Here is a 24,029-nt window from a genome sequence, read left to right on the forward strand (position 1 = left end):
TTTCACATCTTATGCCACTGAAGGGCGTTCAGGAATCACACTCCGTTGCCATGAAAGCCAGCATTTGCCTTTAGGTCCCGGTTCCCTTTCCCATCCCACCTGGGAATTTAGTGGATGGAGGTTAAGTGACGGAATCACAGAGCCAGCCATGAGGGCTCGGGGAACGGGGAGGAGTACAAACGCATGGCAAGACCCCAGGCGCCAACTGGGTCCCTTGTGGCCGCTCATCCCAGCCATCTTCCTGAACACCAGCTCCGGGCCAGACTGTCCCAGGCCACAAGTGTCCAGAGCCAGGCCGACCCAGACCCAGGAGGCGGCCAGCAATTGTCCGCAAATGAGGCGAGAGGATGAGAGGCTGCACCACAGGCCTGTGGCAGAGCAGGTGCCCCGCGGATGCCCACACCTGGATCCCTGGAGCAAGGCACACCGTCCCTTGGTCCCTCACGTGACAAAAGGAACTGCAGATGGGATTAAGGTTAAGAGCCTGGTGATGGGGAGATTATCCTGCATTATCTGCGGAGGCTCAACCTAATCACCCAAGTCCTTGCAAGTGGAGACCTAGCTCCTGGCTGGGTCAGAGATGCGACCACAGGAGCATGAGAGACACGTGATGGCGGCTGGCTTTGAAGACAGAGGAAGAGGGTCACAAGCCAAGGAATGCAGACTTTTGAAGCTGGAAAAGGCAAGGCAATGGAATCTTCTAGAGCCTCCAGAAAGGAATGCAACTCTGCTGAGATCTTGATTGTAACCCAGTGAGACTTTATCAGACCTCTGACCTGTGGGATTATCTTACATTTGTGCTGCTGGACGCCACGGGCTGTTAGGGCAGCAATAGACATACGGCCTCCCACGACAGTGGAAACGGACGATACCCTTCTGCCCCCTCACCCTGGCCCCCCTCCTACCAGCCCTTGCTCTATCCTCCTCCAAGTTTGTCCCTTCTCACACCTGTGTAAGTGCAGACAACACAACTGGATTTCCCGGAGAGCAAAACCTCAGGCTGGTTTATCTGAGCATCTCATTCTACATGGGTGAATGGAGTCTCGAGCTAGGACCCGAACTTGACAACCCACGCAGGGTTGTAACAGGGAAGTCGGAGCCACCAGGGATCACCCTGCCTGTGCCCCCAGGCCTGAGCAGGGGACCTGTGATACTGCTGACGACGGAGGGGATGAGCAGGCCTCTCCTGCAGGCAGAAGGCCAGCTATGAGGAGGAAGAACACCCCAGACCTTTGGATCCTGAGTTCCAGTCCAAACCAATTAGCTGTGTGACCTCCAGTACACCCCTCTGCGCTCAGTCAGCCCCCTCACTCATGAAGTAGGGGTACACACTCTGCCTTGCCTTTCTCCCAGTCAGCTCTGAGGACCAGGGAGAAAATGTGAACTTCCGCCGAGTGTACTACTCGTCCATCTGACCGGAAGGAAGAGCAGTGGGGTCAGTAGAACAATGTTTACCTTGGGCCCTACTGCAAACCAATCCATTGTGTGATCCCAAACATCCTACCTCTGGGCCTTGCTCTTTTCATATATGAATGGGGGAGAACGGGTCACGTGGACACTGAGGACTCTTCCAGATCAAGGCAGAATATTTCGGTTTAAGCCTAACCCCTGGCGCCCCCTCCTGGAACTTTCAGGAACTACACCACCCAGCTCCCCTGCTCTCTTCTAGGACTTGAACCCAGAAACCCACGCCAGCAGGTCCCCTCAGGCTGAGAAGGCCAGTGCCTGGCTGTGGCTAAACAGGTCAAAGAATCATGTGCTGAGAAGCCGCCTGGCTCCCGATTCAGTATTTGACAAAAGAGCACGGGCTCCCCACCCCTTGTTGCCACCCTATGCGGCTCTAAAGGAGAGCGGCATTCCTGCCCCTACCCCAGACAAGTCCCAGCCAGACCCTGCGCAGGACAGGCACTCCCTCACCTGGGAGGCCCTGCCATCTTCTGCCCTCCCGGGACACCCAGCTGCTGCCCTCCCAACATAACAAAACCATCCTCCACCGATGTGAGATGCAGAGAGGAGACACGGTGGGGTGGAAAGGCTGAGTCCCATGAAGGAAGAGCAAGAAAACCTTTCAACTATTAAATCTGTTTAGTAAAGACAATTTCGCTCATACAAAACAACAACAGTTTACAACAATCTGAGTGCTGGGCACACCATCAGAGACAGGGAGGCACTGTGGGCACTCGGAGCCCCTCCCCCACACCCAGAGAAGACCCTGGCTGTCCCTCCGGCAACCCATCCCAAGGGAGAGGAGGGCTGTAGTATTAGTGCCACCCCCAGCCCTGTAAAGACCCTGGCACGAAGGACTTCTCCCTGTGTTGTTCATAGTGGGGGAGGGGGAGGGGGAAGGGGAGGGGGAGGGCCCTCCCCGCCCCCGCCCCCGCCCCCGCCCCCCTCACTGGCCTGGACATGCAAAACTGAGTTGTCTGGGGTGGAGGTGAACAGGCTAATGGGGAAGGGGCAGAGTCGGGACATCTTTGGTGTGAAGACTCCCCCACCCACCCACTAGGCCACAGTGGAAATCTGCAGGACCACACGCGTGGTGTTGCCTTTGCCCACAAGGGGGAGCGGGCCAGTGCCCCCAGAGCCCTGGAGAGACTGCGAAATGAAATGCAGAAGCTCCGTGTGTCAATTCTGAAGGGCCCGGGCTCCCCTGCATGAGTGGAGAGAAGGCCTGGTGGGAGTGGCTAAAAACGGAGGAAAAATCAACAAGAACCAGTTAATAATGGCAGGAGGAAGGAGGGAGGCTGCTCGGTGGATAAGCGCCTCAGAGGACTAGGACCAGCACTGAATGGGCAGTAGGGGGCCGGGGTGGGGATGGTCCAGTCTTCCTGATCGCTGGGCCAGTGCCTAAGTCACTCCTTTCTGCCTCCCAGAACCAGCCAGTTGCAGGTACGGGGGCCCGGATGGGAATCTGGACAGGCTTCTCAGGCACTTTGGCAGACCCGATATGGGCACGGCAGGCCCCAGGATGGGTAAGGTTCTTGAGCCACAGCAGGGCCCCTCTCTCTGCAGCCCTGCCTGCCCCGGGCCCCTCAAATGCACAGTCCCAGACACAGGTGCGGGCACACATGCACACACAGACGCAAACGCACACACGCGCGATCACACTCGCCTGTCCATCTAGCACACTGGTGACATCTGAGGGCTCCGGCAGAGGTCGGTGGCATCCTGGCCCCGGCCCCCCGCGGGGCCTGGAGGTCCCAGAATGCCTCGGCCAGCAGCGGCCTCGGGCTGTCGTGGGGAAAGAGAGAGCAGGTGCGACCACACAGGGACAGTCCCTAAAACAGTTTCCACAAATACCCTTGAACCAACGCTGAACCCTTACACATCCACAGAGGAAGAGGTCTGGGTAAGAGGAGGCAGAGTGGGGAAAGAACAATAAAAGGTTTCATAAAAATTCTAAGTCAAATCACTGATAAAATTTCAAAATGAGCACAGGGTCAGGACATCCCGCTCCCGTCTCCCCTCGCGGCCGCCAGCCTCCGGCCTCCCAGCCGCTCCCTCTCCGAGGCGGCCGCAACCAAAGGTGGGTCGCGGCCCCTGACGGGGTTCCGGGATCCACGCCGCCAAGAAGGAGGCGAGGTGGAAGTGGACAGTTCTGTGTCTCTTCGCTTAAAAAATATATTCAGGTTGAGAGTTATTGCTTGTCCTCCATTAGAGCGGGATGGGCTCAGAGGCTCAGTGAGCGAGGGCCGCGGCCTCCAGGGCCCGAGCTTTCTTCCGCCTCTTCAGAAGGAGAGGATTGGATGCATCTTCAATCTTCTTTATCTTGATCTGCTCGTAGTCGACACGCATTGTGGCCAAGGCACTGGTCATCTCCTCCTGGGGAGGGGAAGGGTTCCACCAAGGGGAAGACGGGGGAGACGAGACACAGGAAGGGCAGGGTGAGGGCGACAGGGGGTGGGAGCCGGGAGAGAACAGGCTGGTCAGTCGGTCCAGAGCTGACAGCAGGGCCCCCCAGTGACCCCGCTGAAAGCAGAAAGAGCACTGGATCGGGAGTCAGGGGACCTGGGTTCTGGTCCACCACAGCTGTGACCTTGAGTCAGTCACCCCCCATCTCGGACTCAGTCTCCTCATCTGCAAAATGGATGGTACCAGACCGCCTCCCAGGTTCCTCTGGAGAGCCAGTGGGCCGTGCGCTTATAAGGAATGGCCAAGGCTGCGTTCACACCGAGCACAGTCCCCAGCCCTACCTGGGCAGGGAAGTGGCTCGCAGCCACTGCTCTTGCAATAGACCCCCTCTCCCCCCAGAGCAGCCAGTGCTTCCCTCACCTTGACGTCTTCCCACCGCTCCTTGTCCTCCTTCAGGACCCGGCTGGTGTGCAGTGGGGTTTGAGGGACCTTTGTTGATTGCTGGGGGTGCGGGTGCAGGGGGAGAAAAGGAGGTCACGTGAAAGCCTGGCATGGAGCAGAGTCATGGCTGGACCCTCCCCCCGAGGGACAGTTTCCACGGACCCAGGTCTCTGCGGCCCGGCAGGCTCACCATGATCCAGGGGTGGTTCATAAACTCCGTGATGGTCATTCTCTGAGTGGGCTCTGTTTTCAGCAGGTTCCGGATAAGCATCTTCACTGCGGGGGTGGGACAGGGAGACAGAGCTCAGGGGCCACGCTCTCCCCTCTGCTTCTTCCCCAAGTTTTCAGGGAAAAACCAGATGTGGGGGCGGGGGGGGGGGGTGGCTGCAGGGAGGCAGAGAGCCCAAGGAGCTAGCCCCGAGCCAGGCCCTTCGCACAGACAGCACGTGCCCAGCAGGGAGGGACACACGTACAGACCCACGCTGCGGGCTGGACGGCCACGGGCACGCGCGCACAGCGGCGCAGGTGGGGCCCTTACCTTCCTCTGACACCTCTGACCACTCTGGGTTGGGAAACTCATACTGGCCCATTCGGATGCGAGTCTTCATGCCCGGAGAGATGGCAAGACCGTGGTTGGAATAGAAGGGGGGATAGCCACACAGCCTGGACCGAGGAGCAGAAGAGGGGGACAGTGCTGGGGTTATTAGGGGCCTCCCGCCAGGAACAGAGTGGGAAACGGGCTGGGAAACAGGCTTCCGGTAAAGGTCACAGAGAAACTACAACTCGTGGGGATTTCAGGCACGATACATGAAGTGAGTAACAGGGCCCAGAAATCCAACACACCAAGGATCTAAACCACACATTTTCCTGTCTGTTAGCTAGTTTATACCCATCGCTTAGCTACAGAATCCAATGAACACTGGGAGAAGGGGACATGCAGGGGATTCCCAGGGAATACCCCATCCAGAAGGGGATGCGAACCTTGGCTTCTTCCTCTTGTCACAGAGAGGTACAGCCTCCTTCCGCACCCTGCCCCAGCCCCGCCCGCCCCTGACGCGCTCTCGGGATGTCCCCCTGCCCCAGCCCTGCCTCCCCCCAGGCCATCCCTGACACACTCACAAGATATACATGATGACACCCAAGGACCACATGTCACAGGACTTGTCGTACTTCTCAGGACCCAGCACTTCTGGAGCTGCAAACCAAAGGTCAGCGTGGGTGGGTCCGGCCCTTGAACACTGTGATACACCCGAGCTTCTCTGTGGATCACGCTCTCCATCCCAACCCTTCAGCCCATCGTGATGGTACTGTAGCTGGGGGCTGTGGGGCAGGGCAGGAGGGGGACAGCCATAACCCAGTGCTGGGCTTGGGTCGGGGAGAGCAGAAGATCCTCCCCCAGAAGGAACCCTGGGGCTGGAGTCTGAAGATGAAACAATTCCTGAGCTGAAGAGCTTTTCCAACCCATGCTGCCCATTTAATCGGACACAGGAGTTTATTCTGTGCCAGTCGGCTGGGGCTCCAGAACCCCACCTGCGCCCCCGGACTCCACTGGGAATCTGAGCGCAATGACAGCTCTTCTTGGGGAAATTACAGGCGTGCACAAAATCCTGCCTATAATCTCAGACAGATTAATCTCCCACAACGCCTTGATCCCAGCTTAACTCTGACGAGCCCTACTTCTGGGCAGGTCACATCCGCACCAGCTCCAGGAAGGGTCAGAAAACACGACAGGCCCCGTGGCCCGAGAGCTGGAGAGAGCGCCTGGGAACAGCTGTGGGGAGAGACCAGGCCTCCCTGCACTTACCCACATAGTACGGTGTATAACAAGGAGTGGTCAAAGAGTTGTGGCTGGTGGTTTCCTTGGCAAAGCCAAAATCTGTGAGTTTCAGGATGGCATTGGGCCTTTTGGAGGTGTATAGGAGATTCTCAGGCTACAGGGAAAGAGAGACAGACAGACAGCAATTCTGCTGAGCCCGGGTGGAGCCACGAGGATCAGAAGGTAAGGACTCCTGCCTTCCCTCATCCTTCCAACCATCATCTGCCCCCTCGACGGGCACACCATAAGGAGCGCCCCTGCCTTCTGGAGCTGACAGAGTCCTTGGAGACAAGAGACAAACACAGAGAACCACGAGTGAACACCACAGGGACATGGAAACCAAAGGCGTGACTGCGTGGGACCGACGAAGGACCGCAGCGCTGGGCGTGCCACAGACACTTTGGCTACTGGGTCTGGGGGTGTGGCCAGAGAGGGCGGAGAATGGCACCCTGTGCCACTCCGCCCTCAGGAGCCAGGCGGCCAGGACACAGGGTCACCGCGGCCCCACAGCCGGGGGCCCCCCCACCACACCTCGGTTTGGGGGGACGGGCAGCAGTGAACCTCGGGGTACCTTGACATCCCGATGCGCAATGTTGATCGAGTGCAAGTACTGGATGGCCTCACCGATGCTCTTCATGATTTCTGACGCTTCTGGAGCCGTGAGGCAGGAGAAAGAAAGGCACAAGAGGCACCTTAGGTTTGATGACTCACTGCACTCCACCCCTCCCATGCGGCCGCGGGCTCCCCTTCCCCCGCCCACCCCAGCAACGGAGAAACAAGGCACCGTCCTGTCTTAGCGGGGCACAGCACGCCTGGCAGTGGGCCTTGGCATCTCTGGCAGACAGCAGGCCCCAGAGCCCCCTTCCCACAGCCCCGCCTGCCGCAGCCTGTCCCCACAACAGACCCTTTCTACCTCTTTCTGTGAACGCTTGGTCTCCTCGGTCCTGGATTCGGCTAAAGAGTTCTCCACCGTCCAAACTGAAACACAGCCACAGTCAGAGCTGACGGGTTCAACACCCCACCAGCCCTCTCCATTCCCCACTAAAAAAATGGAACATTACATTTCAAGTTCCGGGGTGCAGACCTGGGCAGTCCCCAGAGGGCGAGGGGCCTGAGTGGGCAGTGGGGACAGGCTGGGCAAGGAGAACAGGCCGGGCTGCTTACCACTCCATGACGATCAGCAGGCACTTCCTGCCCGCGTACAAGTTCTCGTAGACATCCACGATCCGCACAATGTGTGGGCACTGCGAGGCCCGCCAGTGCAGCTCCACCTCCCGGCGGGCCTTGGGGCAGTCCTGAAGCATCTGCAAGCCAAAAGGCCTCCTTGGTAAGTGCACCATTTCTGCAGGTGGACAGCCGGCTGCCGCCCAGCATGGGTCTGTTCCAAGGTCTTGGCCCTGGTGCCCACTGACCTCTCCACTAGGGAACCATAAGCTCCATGCTACCACTGGCCTCTACCAGCTCCCTTGGCATTTCCTCTGGCCTCTCCTAACCTCCTGACTTAAGAGTTTTGCAGCTCCCTTCTCTGCTCTAAAAGAAACCTTAAGATGACCCCCATGGGGCCTTGACAGCTTTACTGAAATCAGCCCTTGGACCATTCTGACTAGGGGGGCCCTTCCTAGCTATGGGTCTGAAGTCTATTCTAGAAGGCAGACAGCTGTTGGGGACTGGGAGACAGGGCCTAAAGGAGGCAATGAGGAGAAAGACACTGAGGAAAATGAATACCATTACAGAAAGGAGCCTAGAGAAAGGGAGACTCAGAATCAGTAAGAAAAGGTACTTCCAAGATCCATCAAAGTCCACACATCAAATCCAGAGCAATGTGCTTTCTGCCTCTGTGATTTACTTCATTCATCCAGCTGGCAGCCTGATGGGATCTGAAAGCTGCTTATTAGGTTTTCCACCTTGAGCAAGTTCTTGAACTCACGAGCCTCATTCCTGTGCCTTCTTCCATGGACCAGGGGTCGGGGCAATTGGAACCTGGATCCTTCACCTGGGTCCCTCACCAGCCTCAGGGGCTGAATCTTGACAAATCCAAGCCAGGTCCATGAATTCCTTCACTCGATGACTAACTTGGGAACAAGCCTGAGATCCAACACCGTTCAAGAACTTTGTAACAAATCTGCTAGATGCCTCTTAAAGGGAGCACAAGGCAGCTGGAGCATCTTTCCCCCACCTGGCACCTGGAACTCCGGCAGTCACTTTAGTGCCATGAGGGAGACCAGGAGATTTGGCAGCTACCTGGGTCCTTGCTGATACCAACGAGCATCACTCAGGATTTGTTTTTGGCAAGATAATCATCTTTCCTTACTACTTAAACTGCTTTTAGCAGAGTTTTTTTTATTGCTCAGAGCCAAAGGCTGGACAGCCAAAGGTATATCCCTGTGTAAAATAGGGGATAGATCTATTGCAAGGATTAAGTGAAACTTAATTCTGCAAAGCACCTAGCAGGGTGCCTGGCAGATGCCCAACAACCAGAGCTGTCACTTCCCTCACAGACCGTCTGCTGAAGGCACAGCTCCAATGCCAGAAAAATTCAGACAAAGACCCTGAGAGACTTAGCATCTCTGTGAGCCATCAAGTTTAGCCCTACATGGCCCTACACAACTGGGGAATGTGGCAGGAAATTCGGTCAGAAAGATCAGATGGCCAGGATGGAGCCAGACAGAGGGCACCGAAAGGCAAATACAGGAATTTCCAGCAATAAAACTAGAATTAATCATGCTGCAGTCCGTGATATACCAGGCCCTTTCTAACTGTGCAACAGTCATCTTATGGGATGAGGAAACTGAGGCTCAGAGAAATAGTGTGTTCAGGGCTAAGTTCCTGGGGAAAGGCAAAGCCAGGGTTGAAATCTAAGCCTGGTGGATTCCAAAGCCCAAGCCTTTTCCATGACACTACAAAGCTTTACGAAAAGGGGTGCAGGCCAAGACTTGGGCCAAGACTTGTCAATTTCAGACAGCCAACTGCAGACTGGCCTTGCAGAGGTGATCCCCAAACAGGTGCCCTAGTTCTGTCTCCCCGGGAGCAAGCAGGAGGCAACGTCCCCATGGGGTTACACTGCCACCTAGTGGCCACATGGGGGCACTGCACAACTTTGGAGTTACACCACCAATTTTATTATGGACCAGGAAATAAGTTTATTTTCCTTTCTCATGCTCTAAGAAACGCAGAACGAGGCACTGGTCAATTTCATTTGCATGTAATTCAACTCAGCAGGCATTTATTGGGTCCCACATTGTCCTGGATGCGAAGACAAAATAGAAGAGTCCCAAGCTGAGAGTGCCAAGGTACTAGAGGAGGTAGATACAGAAAATACTTATAACCTGGTGAGATAATGTGCTATATGACTGATAAGTTCAAAGGGTTCAGAAGCAAGAGTTTCTGAACCACCACAGAAGAAAGCCGCCACATAAGAAAGATCTCTTTCGCCCCCTACAGGTACATCCATCACGATGAAGTCAGGAGAGGAAGATTTACGCAGAGGCAACCTGAGGTCACAGATATACAATGGGGGAATCCGGCAGGGGTCTGGAATTTGTCAATATCTCCAGTGACCTTGGAGAGGTCATTACCCTCCTAAGCCTGTTTTGCATCTATAAGTTGGGGGGCGGGGTAATACCTACCTGGCCCCCTTCCTCACAGAGCCATTTTAAGCATCTAATGAAAGAGTACCTCTGAGTGCTTTGTGATTGGAGAGGTACTCATCACTAAAAGCCAGCAGCACGACTGCCACAGCACAGGACCCTCTCCATCACCCCTGAGCTGAGGCTGGAGCCCACTGAGAAGCCGGCACAAGTCGCCAGCAAGACTGTAGGCTGGGCTTATAAATGCAGCCCAGGGACCACAGCCTGGGTAGTCGCTCTAAGGTCTGACTGGCCAGAGCTGTGCTAAGTGAGGACATCCCAAGGCCCAAACCCAAGGGCCCCTTGGTCCCTCGCAAACTCAGAGCTCACACTCCAAGTTCTGCTCTTTCTGCCTTAGACAGGTTAGACCGTGTGGCAAAGGAGAATTTGCAGTCACAAGGCCTGGGTTCACATCCCACCTCCAGGCTTAAACACAATTCTTCACCTGCCAGATGAGCCAGACGGCCTCAGTGCAACACACCTGGTCTTGGGAACCATGTACACCTCACTTCCCAGCTCTGTGCTTCCCAGCCTGGGTCAGGTAAGCCAACCTTCCTTTCTGAAAAGGGTTTCCTCATTTGTGAAACAGGATTAGATTTCATGAAATCAATAAGTTGGAAAGAGTAGTATTTTTGAATTCTAAAAGAAACATAATAATTTCCCATGAAGACTGGTGCCTGGCATCTAGGTACGTGTTTATCAGAAATCCCTGAACGGATATGAAGATCAGCTCGAGCCATGAAAGCAAGACCTTCAACTGCGTCAGGCAGGCAAGCTGGCTGATGTCAGGCAGGCAAGCTGGCTGATGTCACGGGGGAAGGCCTGAAGTGCCAAAAAGGCTTTGTAGACAGCTGTGGGGTACAGAAGGCCTGGAGGGAGCCTATCAAGAATGTGCTAATCTGGAGTACAGAGCTAAGTAAAGAACCGCAATGGGGGGGGGGGGGCGTGCAGTGGGGAGTGGGGGAGGTGCCTGAGTTCCAAGCCAGAGGAGAAGGGGAACGAAACAGGATTCCTGAGGTGCTGTCGGGGCCACCAGAAGGTTCAACCAGAAGCCAACAGAGTCACCTAGGAAAGGTAGGAAGGGCTCACCTCTATGGCATGGACAAAGACAGTGGAGGCCAAACGGCCCAGGTCTATAGATCTCAGGGACCCAGACTGGAAGGAAGGAAGGAAAGAAGGGTCTTCCCACCAAGAAGCCACATGCCCTTAGACACAAAAAGCCTAGTAGGGTTCATGAAATATTCTGAAATATTCATGAAATATTCCACACAAAGCATGGAACAGATACTGTGACTTGTCTCCATCCCCTGTAGCTCACATCTGAAATTCTCTTACACTGTAGAAAAGGTTAATTGTTGTATGTGCTGACTTGCAAAGCAAGAGGCAAGACCACCTACCAAGTGTGGCAAGGGCCAGGGACCAGGCCACAGAACCACTGCCTGGGGAGGAACCTCTAGGATGACAATGGCCATGAGGGAGACGTGGGAGCTCTCTCAGAATACTGTTCCATGCCTCAATTTGCCGGCAACGGAAGGGAAGAGGAATGGGGCCCCCAATTTTGGTTCCTTATGGCCCCATTATCCCCACCACCAGCACCACATCTTCCACCATGGGGCCGCAGGAAAAGACTTGGTAGTCAGCATCCTAAACCCAGCTGAGCCAGAGAAATGGGAAGAAACAGAGACCAGGGCCTGAAGCATGGCTCAGCAGCAACAACGAAAGGAGGACTGGATGGGAAGGAATAAGCCCCAGGCCCCATGAGATCATCCCTTTCACAAGCTCTCACTTTGCCGGGTGTGTGACCTTGTGGAAGTCTCTGACCCCTCTGTGCCTCAGCTTCCTATCTGGCAAGACAGGATAATAACAGTACTTGCCTACACTAAACGAGGCACATCATTCAACAGAAGCACATCATGGGAATTACTAAGAGCAGCACAGGGCACGGAGTGAGAGCGCGTCAGTGTCTGCCCCCACTTCTACTGCAGAGTCCATGGGGTGGGGAGCTGGGGTCCTGCTCATGCACACCTCATTTCAGGGGTTATGAATAGCTCCAGGCTCGGGGCAGAGGGGAAGCCAGAATACTGGAAAGGAGGCAGTCTCTGGTGCCCTAGCCCTGAGCTCTCCCTCTGCCTCTGAACACATCACAAACTGGACAGCTGCGGGCAGGGTGCACTCGCCATGGAGTGAAGGAAGCCGGTCCTTCCCGACACTGCCTGGGAGCCAAGAGTGATGGGAAAGTCTGAGTCAGGCGCTGGGTGTGCTGCCGGTGTGTGGTGTGTGGTTAAAGCAGACCTCTAGGGCGCTGGCGGCAGGAGGTCAGAGGCAGGAGGTCAGAGCAAAGGTCCCGTGTGTCCTGCCCCAGCCCCCAGCCCTCCCTGCTCTTCTGCTCTCCACCCCCCCCCCCCCCCCGACACCCTGAGCCGTGCTCTGCAGGGTGGAGGGAAAGAGGAGGAGGATGTGGGCAGAAGGGCTGCTGCTGTGAGTCCCCCAACTGCTCCAGCACAGCAGGATCCACGGGAGCAGGAGAAAGGGAGCCCCTGCTGGTAAGCTCTGTGCTGAGTGGGTGCTGGTGCTAAGTACTCTGCACCGGGAACCCCCATGCCCACCCTGGGGGGAGCATCGTGCTTTACAGATGACCAAGACTCGGGCTCAGAGAAGCTAAGCAATTAGTTTGAAGCCTTCCAGCAGCTTCCAGGGGCAGGGCTGGAATTCGGTGCCTGTCCTCACTGCTCCCGAGGCTCCTTTTCCACCACCCACGGTAAGGCCAAGGCACAGGCACAGAATCTGCCATGACTATCCGTGATATCAATGCCAAAAACAAGGGCTGAAAGTACAAACCCTTTGATCCTGAAATTCCGCTTCTAGAATCTACCGTGAGCTTCTCTTCTAGATGGAGCTGACGGTAGGCACTTCCCAGCCCTGAGTCAGCTGCACCAGCCAGAAACCGGAGGCTCAACAGTAAGCAGTCGAGATTGCCTTCTTTAAAAGTGCATTTATTTACACAATCTGAAATCACGGAAGCGATGTTTGTACAGAACGTCGAACAGGGCATGGATTCCCGTGCCTGTCAGTTTCTGGGTCACGGCCGGCCGCGGTCAGTGGTGGCACTCACTCTGTTGTTTTCTTGGCAGCAAAAATCCCAATCTTAGTTTCCTTACATTGACTCATCAGAAAGTGTCTGATAGTAAGTGAAAAAGCCAATTTACAAAGCCTTACTATGCAGAGCACAGCTCCCTATAAACAGACACACACCTGGGCAGGCGGGTGTAAAAGGAAGGGCATTCGTACTCAGTAAAATGCTAATCGGAATTCTATCTGAAAAGCAGGATGACAGTGACTTCCTTTTTTCTTCCTTAGATCTTTATTTTCTAGGTGATTTACAATTAGCATTTGTACTTTCTAAAGAGGCAAAGAAAGAAGCTCGGCTCTCCAAATGTACATCAGAGGCTGTCATCCACACGGCCAGGCCCACGGGCCGGGGAGCAGAAGCTCGGGCTTCTCTCTGCCAGGCAGCTCGGGCTGGCAGGTGCAGGCTGCTCTGCGGACAGAGCGGACACGGAGAACTAGAGCACAACGTGTTCTCTCGTCCTCAGTCCTCTCCCGCTCGCCTCTGCCCTGACTTTACCCTCGGCTCCCCAGCCAGCGGGCCTCTGCGTCAGCTCAAGCATCTTTACACCTCTCCTCTCTGCCTGTGGCTGGGCACCTGGACCTCACGGCCCTGAACTGGCGAAAAAGGGAAGTGTGAGGAGGTCACGAGGACGGGGGACCAGGACACACTGTCCTGACATCATGTGATCTCTGTCTGAGCCCTTCAAAGCCCCCATCCCTGGATCTGAAGCCAGGAAGGAAACAGGGAAGAGACACACAGCACGGGGCTCACCCTCCCAGAATGCCGTCACTCAGGCGACATGGGGGACCCAGTACGCGCCACACACTGTTTTGGAGAGTGCTGGCACAGAACAGAGAGCACAGCAAGCATGGGCTGTGCCCCCATGGAACTTCCATGTGAATGCAGGATACAAAATGAAAAAGTAAAAAAAAAAAATTTCTTTTTTAAGTTCTACCTTACGATCTGCGTGTAAAGGAACTAACAAGGGTGCTGCCGGAAACCAGCAGTGGCGGTGAGGGAGACGCTCCCTCAGCCCCCCAAATTACAGAGCGCGGCCTCCAGCCGGGAGACACGGTCACTTGCCTCCTTACATCTAGCCCAGCTCAGGAACATAAGAGATGACAAACGGATAAGTCTTGGTTGAAATTATTTTACTCTACACCTAGGGGAGGGATGGGGAATGTCCCCTTGTAGAATTGCTGCAAAGCTCAGTGAGGAGCTACTGACGGTCCTACCCTAGAAGACAGAAATCTACACAGAAATCTAACAGCGGAGTTCGTAGGTTACTAAAGTAAAAGTTACACAGAAGTACCGCATTGGGGTCCCCAGCTGGTGCACACAATCCCAAATGTTTGGCTAGAGGTAAAAGTGGTTCTCTATTTACTACCGGCTTGGGTTACTGCGAAGGGGAAAAACCCCTACCCACAACAAAGCTTAAACCTATAGTGGGGAGTCCAGTCCTAAAAGCCTTGAGACAACCATACCACTGCCCAAAGACTAGCTGGACCTTCCTGCAGTTCCCACCATCTCTCTCGAGAACCTTCCCTGGAGCAGCCACAACCAACCAAGGTTCAACAAAAAGGCAAGAAGCTTAAAAGCCACACCATAAATGACAATTTAAAAAAAATATTTGCAACACATAATGGATAAAAGGCTAACTTAACTCTGGCAAATCAATTGTAAAAGATTAACAATCCAATATAAAAACGGTCAAAGAATAAGAACAGGCAGTTCAAAGAGAAAGGAACACAGATGGCCAAACGATTCTTGATGCAAGTCATTAAGAGAGAAATGCTTATGAAAACAATGATAGTAATTTCACCAGAATGGCAAAAATGTTTTAATGTTTGACCAAAAACAAAACAAAATAAAACTCTTGGGTTTCTGCCAAGACTTGAGAAGAAAGGGCACTCTCACAGACGCTCGCCGGGGACATGACCGAGTACGTTGTTTGAGGAATTTGGCCGTATCTGTCAAAATTGTAAATGTCTGAACCCTGCAGGAAGTCATTGCCCAGCTAGGAAATCAACCTACAAAAATGTTCCTAAAGTATTTTAATAGCCCCAAGCTGGAAAGGACCTACGGCCACCCCTCTGGAGCTGTGGGAACAATGGTAGAGGATTTGGGGTGCGGGCCGAGAGGGAGAGAGGCAGGGCCGCAGCAGGCAGAGGGGGGTCGTAAATGGGAGAGCAGACAAAGGACAGGTAACCCTCTGGCTCGGTCATCACAATCCAAGTCTGCTTAGTGGACCTTTGTTGGCGTTACTTAATTAACTTTTAAAGTACATATTCCTAAAGGCAAGAAGCAAACACACCAAAAGGTTAATTAATGGTTCAGTGTAAATGGTGGTGAAATAGGTAATACAGATGTTTTCTTCTTTGGCGTGTTCTTTTAAATTTTGAAAAATAAAAAAACGTACTGAACAGAGTAGAAAACATGATACCGTTTAGGTGGTTCTGTGTCTTAAGGCAGAAGAGGACAAAGTATATGGGCTTGTAGATGTTTGCAATTTTTCTGTATTTACCACCCCCCCCCCAATGTTAAGAGTGTTGACCACCAGGGAGTAGGTTCTAGAGAGAAACTTGCGGGGTCTTTTTGTTTCCCCCCTTTTCATTTCCACTTGGTATCTTCCTGTGCTATTGGGATCTTACCATCTACGTATGTTTCTTTTTAAAAATTAAGCCGAGGGGTTTAGAGTCTAGGATGTAGAAGGGCCCCAGTTCTCACCTGGCCCCTGACCTGAGACAGGGGATCCCACCCTGGCCGTGGGAGGAAGCAGGACCTCGTAGAACTCTAAGGATGCGGGCTACCAGCTGATGGAAAGGCCTCACATCGTCCCCGAGAAGACACCAAAATATGACAAAGACCAGACCGGGGCCCCAAACCACCAAAGCTAACCACTTCTGACTTACATGGAAAGGAAGGCTGTGCACAGTGGGGGTGTCAAGTATTCTGCAGTCTTACATAGGAAACCAAAAGAATGGGGGACACAGATATGTCTCTTTCTTCCAGCAGATGATGAAGACTTTGAAAGAGAAAGAGGAATTTTCACATACAGCCACCGACCATCTGTCAGGTGCACTTTAGGTTTAGAAAATACGTGACACTTAAGCCTCCTCACAACCCCATGGAAGAGGGGCCGTTGCTGACCCCATTTGCAGGGGTGGCACCTGAGGCCCAGTGACACGACCTGCCCAAGGACACACGGCCAGTCACTGCCCGCACGGAGAGGCAGACCCAGATCCCACTGTAACTTCCAGGTTCTTTTCTTCACTACAAAAGGGGCTTTGACAAACCAACCTTGAGCGGCTCCTATTAGTTTCCTATTGCCCTGGCTCCTGCCCACCGGTTCACAGCTCTGTCCCCGCTTATCTCTGCGTCGGTCTGGCCCCGCACAGAGCTTGTTGCAGAAGAAACCTAACATACGCTTACCGACTGAACCGCAGGCTGCGCATCAGAACAACCCTACAGCCTGTGGCTCACACCAGGGTACACGGCTTCTTTCCTGGGGACACATGGGAGACAGTGGTAGGGAGGAAACACGCTCAACTCTACCAGCTGGCTTGAACACAAAATCTTCAGAAAGAAAACACGCCATGTTCTTTGAGGTATCTAGGTACGACTTTAAAGGATCCCGAGATGGACAAATTATCAAAAGAAATTAAGATGAGGGCCCCCGGGTGGCTCAGTTGGTTGAGCACTGGACTCTTAACTCTGGTTCAGATAGTGATCTCAGGGTGGTGAGATCGAGTCCCACATGGTGGGCTCTGTCCTCAGCACCCTCTGCTTGAGATCCTCTCCCTCAGACCCTCCCCTGGCTCACAGGTGCATGTATGCAAACACGCACATTCTCTCTCGCTCTCAAGTAAGTGAATAAATCTTAAAAGAAAAAAAGAAAAAAAGAGGCGTGCCTGGGTGGTTCAGTCCATTAAGCATCTGCCTTCGGCTCAGGGTTCTGGGATCCAGCCCAGGGTCGGGCTCTCTGCTCAGCGGGGAATCTGCTCCTTCCTCAGTCCCTCCCCCTGCTGACGTCTGCTTTCGCTCTCTCTCGTCTCTCTCTCAAATGAATAAATAAAAATCTTTACAAGAAAGAAGGAAGGGAAGGAAGAGAAGAAGAAAGAGAGAAATTAAGACAGAAGGAGGTCAGCAACTCTGCTTCCGGCCCACGCGGCCGCCCACAGCTTGACCCTGTGCAAATGACAAAGCAAATTCAAATTCTTAATAGAAATGGTCAATGCCATGTCATCATCATTACTCCAATTTAGCGGGATGAGATTCATGGCATGTGTGCCTTCATCAACGGGTCTAATGGGAGGTGGCGAGAACTGAGAGACAGACAAAGCGGAAAAAGAGAAGGATCCTACAAATTGTGAGGGCAGCACACGTGCGCGCGTGCGTATACACACACACACACACACACACACACACACCCCACCCCCTGACAACAACTCCACCATTCCACATGCCCAAGACGGGAGGACAGCAGAGCGTGGAGAAAAAAGCAAAAGAACCAGGAGTGAAGTAATTGTTGTGGTCACCTAGGAGGGAATAGATGGTAGAAGATAGATGAGCCACTCTTCCCTACAGTTAGCAGAAATGGTCCAGATGCAAGACAGAGCTCACGTCACCCAACATGAACACGAGGACATCTGACAGACATGCAAGATTTTTTTTTCCTTTTTTCCTGCTAAGACCATGTCACTTGATAAATTCTTGTCATGCTTTTCTAAAGAGTTTACCTGTCACAAAGCCAGAGATGTGAGGAAGGGAAACACTGCTTGAACTCAGTTCTAACCAGGAAGCAAAGTCTAGTAAAATTACACAGGACAAACAAAACACCTGTAGTTACCAGAAACAACAGCAACAAGGATACCACATTGGGAGGAAGTAACCTTGTCATTTTGGAGTTCAAAGGAGGGATGAAGAAAAACCAGGGGACAAAAGCAATTGTTCACCCTGGAGAAAAACCAGTATTTAGACGTTGACACAACAGAACAGTAGCAGCAGAGATCCCACAGGGGAAGGCATTTTGCAAAATGAGGTCTGGTCTCTCTCAAGCAGATTCTGAGCATGTAAAGCACAATAATCCCTGAAAAAGAAAGCAGGGGGGAGAGGCATGGACAGTTAGGTCTGCAGTGCAGGGAGCCCTGATGAGCTCAGACAATGAAGACAGAACCCGAGAGTGGCGTGAGTTCATTAAACAGAGCAGGCAGGGCTTGTGGAAACACAAGAACTACTCGAGGCTGTCTGCACCCTACACGCAAAGCCATGAGAGAAATCAGGGAGAGCGAGGGTCCTTTGTGGGGGCTGAGGCTCTAAGCTACAGAAATGACAATACAGGAAAGTTCATCTCCAGTATGTTCCATCCTTGTTATCAAGGAGGAAGTTCTTCAGATTGTAATAAGCTACATATCTACACACACTGAAGGGAAACCTCAAATGGAAGCTGGACCAAGAACCAACTTATAAGCCCCCAAGGATGAAGGAGTTACGTGAGTCGTAGAAGACTCAGATCCCAGGATGCAGAAAGCACCTGTGGGTAATCACACAGGAGGAGGAGTCAGCAGGGCCCTGCTTTTCGGCAGCATCCGGCCCCCAGCACCCACCTGCTCCAGGCGCCAGACTGAGCACTTGGGGATTTAAGGAGCTGACAGACTAGTCAAGGAAACAGATTTAAGGAGAAAGACACAATACGTAAACAGAATGGTTGTTAGAAGGACTGCTTAACTTCACCTCTGTCTCTGGCAAAGCTTCGAACAGATCACGACTCGCACCGTCACTGCCCAGCCTGGGTTCCCTGAGAAGCCACGGCACATCCAAGCTCAATACCTTTTTCAGCAGAGTTACTAAATTATAGACCAAGGAATGCCAGATGAAAGAGGCCTTGGCTTCTACAGAGTCTGGGGACAGTCCCTTGCTGGACCTTTAGCATGACAAAGAAAGGAAGGGTGAGACCACAGAGCTCTGCCACAGTATTTGTGACTGTTACCGAGGACCGACGTGTTATTTAATGGATCCGGGGCAGGCAGAACACGCATCAGACTGAACTCAACGCCCCCTCTGACTTGCTCCTCGGCCTCAGTAAATGACCATGACATCACATCCAGCCAGGCCCCAGAGGTAATACTTGAAGTAGCCATCCTCACCCCCTTCCCCGCCCCCACAGAACCAATCCGATTTTGTCTTGGAAGATCTCCAAAAACACTCGTCTTCTCTTGCAGTCTTCCTGCCACTTGCTTGGTTCCCTTTTGTCTTGTGCGCCTTCTGACTGGTTTCTAGACGGTAGACTTTATGTGTTCCCACACATCCCATGCCAAGCCCTGAAAGGCGACTGAGAGCAGGACATGGCCTTCCTTAAACATGTTCACTGGTGAAGAGGACTAAGCCCAAACTCCTCAGCCGGGTCCTTCCTGGCTCCCACCACGTTATCTCCGCTCGCGATCCCCACACATTCCCCTGCTCGAGCTCCACTGACCTCAGGGCCCTCCCACACGTCATGCCTCCACATCCGTATCCCTCGAGCACCAACGCAGTGTCATCCGCTCTGTGTAGCCCCCCTGATGACCTGCAGGCTAGGTCAGCGCCTCCTTCCTCTCTGTTCTCACAAGACTCTGGTTAAACTCCTACTTCTACACTCACTGGTGTGATTTACAAGACCATTCCTCCCCCTGTGGTATAGACCATGTGCCTCCTAGAGGCTGAGGCCGTATCTTATTCAGTTGGTTTTTTGTTTTTTTGTATAGTTGACACACAGGGTTCCCTTAGATCTTGTTCAACTTTAATTTCAGACCCTTGGCCCCATACACAGCATTATGGTTGCACTCAACAAACACCTGCTTGTGGACTGAGCCGAGAGAGCACATCCAGCAACTAATTAAGAAAGGCTGCCTGGAGGGGTGCCTGAGTGGCTCAGTGGGTTAAGTCGCTGCCTTTGGCTCAGGTCATGATCTCAGGGTCCTGGGATCAAGCCCCGCATCAGGCTCTCTGCTTGGCAGGGAGCCTGCTTCCCTTCCTCTCTCTCTGCCTGCTTCTCTGCCTACTTGTGATCTCTCTCTCTGTGTCAAATAAATAAAAAATCTAGAAGGAAGGAAGGAAAGAAAGAAAGAAGAGAAAAAGAAAAAGAAAAGAAAGGCTGCCTGGGGCTTTGCCGAGTATTCTACCAGCGGGCTGGCTGAAGACAAAGACTGGACAGCAAGCTCACCAGATCTGCAGATGACGCAAAGCTGGACATGTGCTAGGTAGCACGTTTCTAAAAGATAAGAACAGGTGAAAATATGGGCCAACACAAAATACTATGTTCAAAAAACGCAGCTACCACAGCACATGATAAAACAGACCTTTCTCTGATTAGATGCGTGTACCACGAGAAGCGAGGACAAAGGCCCCGAAACCGGGCTGCCCAGGAGACCCTGGTTCCCGCACGGAGGAGCCGTGGCCCCGGGGGTCTCCTAACCTTCCTCAGTGGCCTTCAGTGTAATACAGAGATAATAACAGTATCCGCCTCGTAGGGTTGTTGGTTGGGTAACAAGAATAACAATTCGTTTGCCTCGCTCAGTAAACTCTATTACTTTGTGCTGCTGCTGCCGCCATGGTTTGGAAGAGCTACTTCTAAGAAAGGAGAGGAGAAGCTGTAAAGCACCGTGGTTAAAGCAAGGAACTAGAACTGAACGGTCCCAAGTTCAAATGACAGCTCCAAGCTCAGGCCCTGCCTGAACGTAGGCAGTCATTTCACTTTCCTTTTTGTTGTTTGTTTGTTTTGGGTTTTGTTTTTTTTTTTTTAAGATTTTGTTTTTAAGTAACCTCTACCCTCCACGTGGGGCTCGAACTCACAACCCCGAGATGAACAGTCGCACGCTCTTTTGACGGAGCCAGTGATCTGGTTCTTTCCTTTTCTCCCTTGTCTTCATCCATTCAATGGGGCTAGTGGTGGTATCTGCCAGAGACCGCCACTTCAGTGTTCTTTCACGTGGAGGAGAAACAAAACAGCTAGAGAGAAACTAAATGTCCACTAACAGAAAAGTAGTCAAACAAATGATGGTTCACCCATACTGATACATAAAATACCATTATCACAAAGAATGAGGTGGATCTAGATATACTAAGATCAGAAGTTCTCCAAAAAAGATATTCTTCCATGAAAAAAGCAAAATCTGTGAGAATGGATACATGCAGCCTGATGCTATTTTTGTAAAATGTTTTGAAAAAAAAAAAAACAAGAGAAAAAGCAGAAGTATGTGTATGTGTATTTACTCACACTTCTCTAAGTACAGACAGACTTGCTTTGCACAGTAATACAGAACCACACAAATGACCATGCAAAGCAATCTTAATCATCAATGGAAAAAATTAAGATTATTCCATGACCTTCAGGAATTTTTGTCAAAACATTAAAAACTCTCTTACAGTCAGTTACAAATGAATAGAGAAATGGAAAAAATAGTAAAACTTGTGTTTAAGTACACCATAATAAGAAATATTAGACACTGAGAATGAGTGAGCTATTTCGTTGTGAAAATATCCCGAGGAGTTGGGACAGCGCCTGCCCTCTCGCTGTTGGACACACGTCATGGAGGGAGCACCTTTTCGGTGCCCCTGCAACCTGTCATACTCTGTTCGAAGTCTGGGACAGTTTAACATTTTATCCTTTGTGCTTTCAATGTTGCAAAATACCTCCAAGAGTGACTTCGATGAGAGGTTTGTTCCCCTGTGTCACTTCCTCTGGAACTTCTTCATCCTTTCGTCACCATCGCTCATGTCAGTAAGTTGGGCCTCTAGCGTTCCTCCCACTTCTTCTGTGGAGTCTTGAACGGTGGCAGTGTGGACATTCCCACAGTCAGCTAGTAATTCCCTCACTCCATTACGTTCAGTGGCAATTCCACGTCCGGCATTACCACTTTTCAATTCTTTGTGAAAATTTCATCTTTGTGGGTCAATTCCCTCTTTTGATTATCCATGTCTGTAAGATGTCACATGAGTTTATCCCTAGGGGACAGGGGGGCAACACAACTGCACACTTTCCTCTCTGTGTGCGAACCCAACAACAGATGGGCGGTAAGTGACCACCACTGACAGACTCTGAAAGAAGGGATGTGACTGGTCACTGATCATAAAAAACATCTGTTATGTACATAGTGATCTGTGGGCTGGGGAGCTCGTAGCAAAGTTTGGACTCTGCAATTACTCAGAGTTAATACACCACAGCAAGGCGTGCACTGGGGGACTGGTGTTCTTTAGCTAAACCGTGCTGAGTGAAATCCATGCATCCTGGAACTGCGAAAAACAAAGACTGTCCTCCACAAAGGATATAATATGGAAATACACATACTGAAGAATAACACTGGTTACCCTTCCGGAAGAGCTCCATTATTTAAACTTTTGTCAATGACTAAATTCTCTGCCTTGAGAATGGGCTCAACCTGAGATGATTTTCCCCCTCAGGGGACACCTGAAAATACCTGGAGACATTTTTGATTGTTGCAGCTTGGGGAGAGTGGGCAAGGGCAGGACTGCAAGTGGGTAGAAGCAGGGGGTGTTGCTAATTCCTGGGAAGCATCAGACAATCCCCGTCCCCCCCCCCGCCCCAGCAGAGAACTGCCTGGTCCGAAATGTCAACAGTACCAAAGCTGACAAACCCTGTTTTAACCTGATAGCTCTTATTAAGTTATTTTTAGTGATACCTTTCTCAGAAGATTGTGGCAAAGAGTAAATGGGACGGTGTCAAGCAGAAAGTACATGGTGAATGCTATTAATATCAAAGGATCTAGATGACTTCAGATGGACTATCTCAATACCACCTGAGATTTGTGGTATTTCCTTACAAACATTCACCCATCTGGCTCCAATGCCAAGATGTGACTGCTAAGAAGTGAACATTGAGAAAAAAAAGTGAACGTCGCGTCAGCTCATGGGTGGATCTAGTACCTGGATCTAGACAGGGGTCCAGACCCAAGCACGCTCTCCACCCTCCCCCTCACAGACTACATCTAGAATCCAGTGCTCACCTCTGGGCAACACATTTGAAAAAGAGGATTAAACTTCCAGAGGGTGATGACCAGGACATAAAACGTCTGAGAATCATGTCAGCTGAGGAACAGGTGATTAAACTGACTTCTTCAGCTGAAGAAGAGAAACCCTGACGGAGCGGCTGAAGGACAAGACGGAATGGCGATCCTAAAATTCCATAGGACTGTCGCACAGAAGAGGCAGAAATTACTAAGGAGCGGTCTCATGAGAGTAGAGGCCTCAGCGGCACCTGGCGGGCTCAGTCGGTTAAGCCTCTGCCTTCGGCTCAGGTCATGATCCCAGGGTCCTGGGATGGAGCCCAGCATCAGGCTCTCTGCTCAGCAGGGAGTCTGCTTCTCCCTCTGCCCTGCTTGTGCTCTCTCTCCATCTCACCCTCTCAAATAAATCAATAAATAAATAGATAAATAAAATCTTTGGGCAGGGGGAAGAAGAGTAGAGGCCTGTAAGGTACTAAGCTCTCCATCCTTGGAAACACTTCATGAGACACTACCAGGTGGGCTCTCGGGGAATTCTGACACTAAGAGAGCCATCTAGACAGCAATAAGGCACGTTCCACTACTCCCAAACTTAAGTGCGGAACACAATGAGAGGGCAGGGCAGAGTCCAGAACAAGAAGTAACAACAGCCTCCTTTGACCCAGCAATCCCACTCCTAGGTATTGACCCAAGAGAAATCAAAACATTATGTCCACAAAAAGACTTGTGCAAGAACGTTCATAACCTTTATTCCTCAGAGCCCCAAACTGGAAACACTCCAATGTCCAGCAACAGGAGAATGGATAGGCAAATTATATGATATCCATACAAAGGAGTCCTAGTGGTATAAAAAGAAACAAGCTACCGACACAGGTAGCCATGTGGATGAAACTTACATAAAAATGTTCATACTGGGGCGCCTGGGTGGCTCAGTGGTTAAGCCGCTGCCTTCGGCTCAGGTCATGATCTCGGGGTCCTGGGATCGAGCCCCGCATCGGACTCTCTGCTCAGCAGGGAGCCTGCTTCCTCCTCTCTCTCTTTGCCTGCCTCTCTGCCTGCTTATGATCTCTGTCAAATAAATAAATAAAATCTTTAAAAAAAAAAAAAAGTTCATACCAATAATTTCATTTCTGATGTTCCACAACAGGCAAAATTAGACTACGATGAAGGACCACCAGAACTGTGAC

General features: G+C 51.9%; 1 protein-coding gene across 2 annotated transcripts in view; it reads right to left on the reverse strand.

Moving 5' to 3' along the window:
* Positions 1-2,066: 2,066 nt before the first annotated feature.
* The window catches only part of MAPKAPK2 (MAPK activated protein kinase 2), a 45,727-nt gene continuing 23,764 nt past the window's right edge, over positions 2,067-24,029 (reverse strand). The window contains exons 2-10 of one of the 2 annotated variants that reach the window (XM_032319373.1): positions 7,274-7,413; positions 7,023-7,087; positions 6,681-6,760; positions 6,098-6,224; positions 5,413-5,488; positions 4,832-4,956; positions 4,456-4,569; positions 4,273-4,353; positions 2,067-3,822 (exon numbers count right to left, since the gene is read on the reverse strand). In XM_032319373.1, coding sequence (XP_032175264.1) covers positions 3,755-3,822; positions 4,273-4,353; positions 4,456-4,569; positions 4,832-4,956; positions 5,413-5,488; positions 6,098-6,224; positions 6,681-6,760; positions 7,023-7,087; positions 7,274-7,413 — 876 coding nt within the window. In that variant the 3' untranslated portion in view covers positions 2,067-3,754. The remainder of the gene's footprint in view (positions 3,823-4,272; positions 4,354-4,455; positions 4,570-4,831; positions 4,957-5,412; positions 5,489-6,097; positions 6,225-6,680; positions 6,761-7,022; positions 7,088-7,273; positions 7,414-24,029) is intronic. The other variant, XM_032319372.1, reaches the window with a different exon arrangement.

The sequence above is a fragment of the Mustela erminea genome, chromosome 17 (assembly GCF_009829155.1).
Source record: "Mustela erminea isolate mMusErm1 chromosome 17, mMusErm1.Pri, whole genome shotgun sequence".
Lineage (NCBI taxonomy): Eukaryota > Metazoa > Chordata > Mammalia > Carnivora > Mustelidae > Mustela > Mustela erminea.